Below are 4,733 nucleotides of genomic sequence, written 5' to 3'. Positions count from 1 at the left end.
AAGAAATGGGTTTAATGATTTCTGCACAGGGAGTTCTTTTCAAGGACAACTCCCAAACCTAGGAAGAATCAAGGGACACACATATATCCAGTTGGTCTGTGAGTCCTTAGAACACATTTTAGTGGAGTCCATAGTCTGAGCAAATATTAGGCAACCTATCAACATGGCACTGAGAGGTCAAGGATCACCACAGATTACAATTACAATTAAATCACCACAGATTACAATTCCCATGTTGAAGATTGGCTGGGTGTGTCTCTGTTTCATGAAGGTGAGAGATAGTCCAAGGGACAATCACATTTGACAAAAACTTCAGTTTAGCTAAACTCACAACAAGATCTTTGCTGGTGACAACCTTTCAGGATTTAGGAAGTGAAGTTCCATCGAGTCTGTCTCCAAGGATCTATGTAAGTAGATTTGCAGAACCTCATCTGAGGGCAGGATTATAGAAGGTTAAGGGGGTCCATAGCAATAGCACCGAGGGGGGTCCAGAGGTGCCATACTGTGCATAGAGGCATAGCTGGAGAATATTTTAGAAGTCAAAAACTCATTAGGAGGACTCAGCACAAGCATGTCCGGGAGATTCACTGAGATGTTGTCCAGTGACTTCAGGCAGGGGCCAGGGTGCATCAGAGAATCAGGATTCAGTGGGGGTCCCAAGGGCTGAAGATCGGGGTCACAGCAGCACCCAGAATCTTTAACAGCATGCTGGATCTCAAATCTCCGAGGGCCAGAGTCATCTGTTGATTATTGATTCTCATGCAATGCCTGAGTGGGCAGGTGTACAAATGTGCTTGCTGTGTGGCTCTTGGCCCTGGACTTCACAGACTGCTGGTGGGCATCGGAGTCCCGAGGACGCCTAGTGCGAGTACCCTTTAGTGAAGCCTGGAGATACTGGGCAGATGGAACTGAGGTGGGAAGTAGGGAGACACTGGATCCTGTAGGACTGCTACCCATGAAGGTAGGGTCCTCAGGCTGCACAGTAGAGCTGTCTGCCCAGGAGTGGGTTGTGGGACGAGGACATACCAGTGCACAGCCCCCAAGCCCACTGTCTGCAGCCAGAGTCAGAGAGCGACGCCTGGCCCTGCGTGGCTTAAAGGACCGCAGACGCCCCTTGACCATCGCACGAGTCCTGGCTCCCTTCCAGGCCGTCCACTCCGGGCTGGTCAGTGCTGTGTGTTCCACGTGGTCCACGGAGGTGCGGTCCCTGCCCTGTTTCCACAGCTCATAGCGCTCGGGTTGCAGAATGCGCACGAAGGCGTCCATGGGAAATGTGACCCTGGCTTCCCCACAGCTGCACTGAGAAGCAGCTTTACCGTAATTAACCCAGCGCAGGGTGGCAAAGTTGATGGATTCCGCACAGTTGAAACCGTGATTGAAGCCAGCGTGGTAGCCGTAGGGGAATGTGACCATGAACTCGCCTGCTCCCTGGGTGATCCGACCAACAGGAATGCCGTTCTCCCTGAGGACTCTGGGTGAGATGAGGGCCACCTTGTGCCGCAGGAAGTTCGCGCAGCCAGTGGAACTGCCAGGGAAAAGCTCCCTGGCCAGTCTCTCCAGGCGGGCTCCATGCTCAGGGGGCACCGCATACCACGTTTTGGGCTCCCCGAAGTGCAGGTATTTGATGCTGTACAGGTCCATGTCCTCCGTGTGCCAAGTGAAGGTGGTCTGCCACAGGCCAAAGTACAGGTAGGGGGTATTGACACCTTTGATGACAACTCCACACTCCTGCTCCAGCAGATCCTGGATCGTCCCCAGGTGTCTGAGGTTCCAATGCTCAGTGTTTTCACCAAAAAAGGAGCCACATACTCCAGCCCCATAAATGGGAGAATTGTACAGGCGGCTCTTCCAATAGGTCCGCTCCAAATCGTCAACATCCCGGTGTGTGGGAGTGCGGTATCTGTCAGTGTTGGCCAAGTGGCGATACTCCTCCACGGTCATGGATTTCTTCTTTTTATGGTATTGCAAAAAGACACCTGTTTGCCCAGTAGTTACCTGCTGCACAGGACTGGCTATGAGGATGTCATCCACATCGTCATAGTTCTCTCTGGCTGTCCACTGTTTGGGTGGGATTATCTTAGCCAGGCCTGCACGATGGGCACCTTTGGATTCCATGTAAGCAATGTATTTGTTGAAATCCTTAAATTCTTCCATGGTAGGCCGGAAAGTCATGATTTTAAGACTTGAGTTCTGGCTTCGATAGTTCTGGGAATTCATGGCTGCAAAATAAAGTCAGAAAACCCGGTTCTTATGGATGTTCTGTGTATTTGGGATGCTGTGCTTTTGTTTCTTTTTCTGTCTGAAAATCTCTTGCAGTGTATTGATGGCTCTGTGAGAGCAAATGCACTCTCCCCAGGCATGCTGATTGACCAAGGGAATTCTACTATGATGGACAACTATTGTTTCCCTCAAAGAGACAGGATTTGTGCACATGGAGTGGGTTTTCCCAGATTGCTCCTGGCTCATTATGCTGCTCTGGAAGTTTATTCAGTTGGAAGGGTGTCTCTATCTGTTGATACTTAGCTTCTGTTGCAATCCTGGGAAATTTCTAATTCCACTAACAAGGAGTGTCTCAAGAAGGGATTTTTAAAAAGTAAATCTAAAGACAATAATTCAGTAACATTCAACAGAAGTCAGGGGTGTCAAACTCAATTAAAATGCTTGCCATGTGGTGCAACAGGCAAGATTAAAGTGGGCCACATCACATTTACAAATTTTGTTGAATTTTTATTTTGAAGTGAGGATTCAGAAATATGGATAGGATAATTAAAACCCTATATAATTGTTTTTATTTAAACATTTGTTTTATTTATAAAACTAAAATTATGCTTTTAACCGGAAATTTGCCAGCGCTTTCCTTCTACTAGCTTTCCCTTGCCTCTTATGGTGTGACCGGAAAATATAACACAGTAATAAAAAACACAAAATGTTGGACAGCTGACAAATGTGATGCACAATCGTAATGGCTTCCCTTTAAAAATGTTAACTAGCATTGCCGCTAGGTATGACTCCTAACAGCATATCCTCGAATCCTGTTTTTAACCTTTTCACTGTTAGGATCTGTTTTTATTATGCAATGAGAGTGGCAGACATCGCTTTAAAACGTTACCGGAAATGATCGTGTCTAGAAACGTCCACAGGCCTCCAGAAAAGGCTTTGGGCCACCTGTATAGTGGTCTTCTGTAGTTAAAGGGTTAAAGAGGGAATTGTGTGTACAGTATTGCCTCCATCTCCCCTAAGGGCTATTTTCTTTATAACAATTTTTTTCTATTTTCATTTTATTTCAGAGAATTTGGGGTCACAAAAAATTACCTGAGCAGTCGCAGGCAGCCGGAAGGCCACCAGTTTGACACCCCTGACATAAGTGAATGTTATGAGAAGTGCTAGTAAAAAATCAGGTGAATAAATATAGCCTGAAGATGCTAATATCAAAAATCACACTTCATGTAAAATATGAACCAAGACAACTAACCAAACAAACTCACTGACATCAGTTTCACCCTGTAACACATGGAGGAGATGTGCTTGTGTTTTCCTCAGGCTGTAACTCTTGACAAGCGTTAAAAGCCTTGTCTTTCTCCATGGAGCGACTGGTCCTTGGAACTGCTGGGTTGGCAGCCCAATGGGGCTCCAAGAGGGCTCCAATACAGGACAGAAAAAGTGAACATTTCAGTGAACTTCATAGGAAAAATAAAATTTATGTAAAATGACTTCAACAGTCAACTTTAAACTGGATGAATTATCTTTAAAAATTAAGCAACAGAAATATAATTCATCAAGCACTTTCAGAGAAACATGCAATAGCTATCCTGATTAACACTAAAAGCTGAACCTTGGAAAAACAAGTAGAAATACAGAAAACTTTAGCTATGAAAGATATTTGTATAACCCTATGTGTTATACGGAGACCTGAATGTAGTGAAAGTTCTCAAATATTGTGTTACCATTGGGATGATTGCCTCTTAAGTACATAGTATTTAGAAATAATGACCAGCAAATTTGAAACTCAGTATTGACCATAATGGGCAGTCCAATCTAGTCTTGGCTTTCTCATCCTACTCCCGCCCCCACCACCCCACCCATGCCCTGGCTATACACTCAAAAGTAACAAAAAAAATGGGCAAAACAAAGCAATTTAGAAGTTGTTAAATATGTGTTATATAATAATTTTAGTCTAATTCCTAAGTTATATTATCTTTAGAGACATTTTAGGATTAAAATTAGATATACAATTATCTTTAAAAAAGTGAAAGCATAGCTTAAGGAGCTCTGAGTGGGATGGAGGTCAATGATCCACAGCTTTGTCTCTAACACAGAGCCTGGCAGTTCAAACTCAACTTACGTCAGATCATTGAAAAATACACCCACCTCATTTTACTAAGACAAGAAAGGTAACCCTATCACAGAATAAACACCCCGTAGAATATAGTAGCACTGCACCAGGGCATTAGCTTTAAGGCTGTAACCTTTATGGAGTCTGTGCCATTTCTCTCTAGGCATCCTTTCTTTCTCTCTTTTTTAAAAAACATTTTATTAGGGGCTCATACAATTCTTATCACAATCCATACATATACATACATCAATTGTATAAAGAGCACATCTGTACATTCTTTGCCCTAATCATTTTCAAATAGACACCCCTCTCTCCTGTTTCTCCAAGAAACAGTTGATCAGCTTGAACCAATGACTAGTATTTTGCATCGAAGAGCTTAAAATCATTGCCTCTCCTGATT

At 44.1% G+C, this 4,733-nt stretch overlaps 1 protein-coding gene across 1 annotated transcript; it reads right to left on the bottom strand.

Moving 5' to 3' along the window:
* Nucleotides 1-747: 747 nt before the first annotated feature.
* Nucleotides 748-2,217, bottom strand: LOC142427531 (lysine-specific demethylase 4D-like). Its single transcript, XM_075532762.1, has one exon. The coding sequence runs from the start codon at nt 2,215-2,217 to the stop codon at nt 748-750; it is 1,470 nt and encodes a 489-aa protein (XP_075388877.1).
* Nucleotides 2,218-4,733: the final 2,516 nt, after the last annotated feature.

This window comes from Tenrec ecaudatus, chromosome 15 (genome assembly GCF_050624435.1).
Source record: "Tenrec ecaudatus isolate mTenEca1 chromosome 15, mTenEca1.hap1, whole genome shotgun sequence".
Classification (NCBI taxonomy): Eukaryota; Metazoa; Chordata; class Mammalia; order Afrosoricida; family Tenrecidae; genus Tenrec; species Tenrec ecaudatus.
The sequence above is the reverse complement of the archived record's forward strand: the minus strand, read 5'-3'. Positions and strand labels throughout refer to the sequence as shown.

Bases quoted from the DNA above. Each gene is read 5' to 3' on its own strand.
- LOC142427531 (XM_075532762.1), bottom strand. From the start codon at position 2,217: ATGAATTCCCAGAACTATCGAAGCCAGAACTCAAGTCTTAAAATCATG.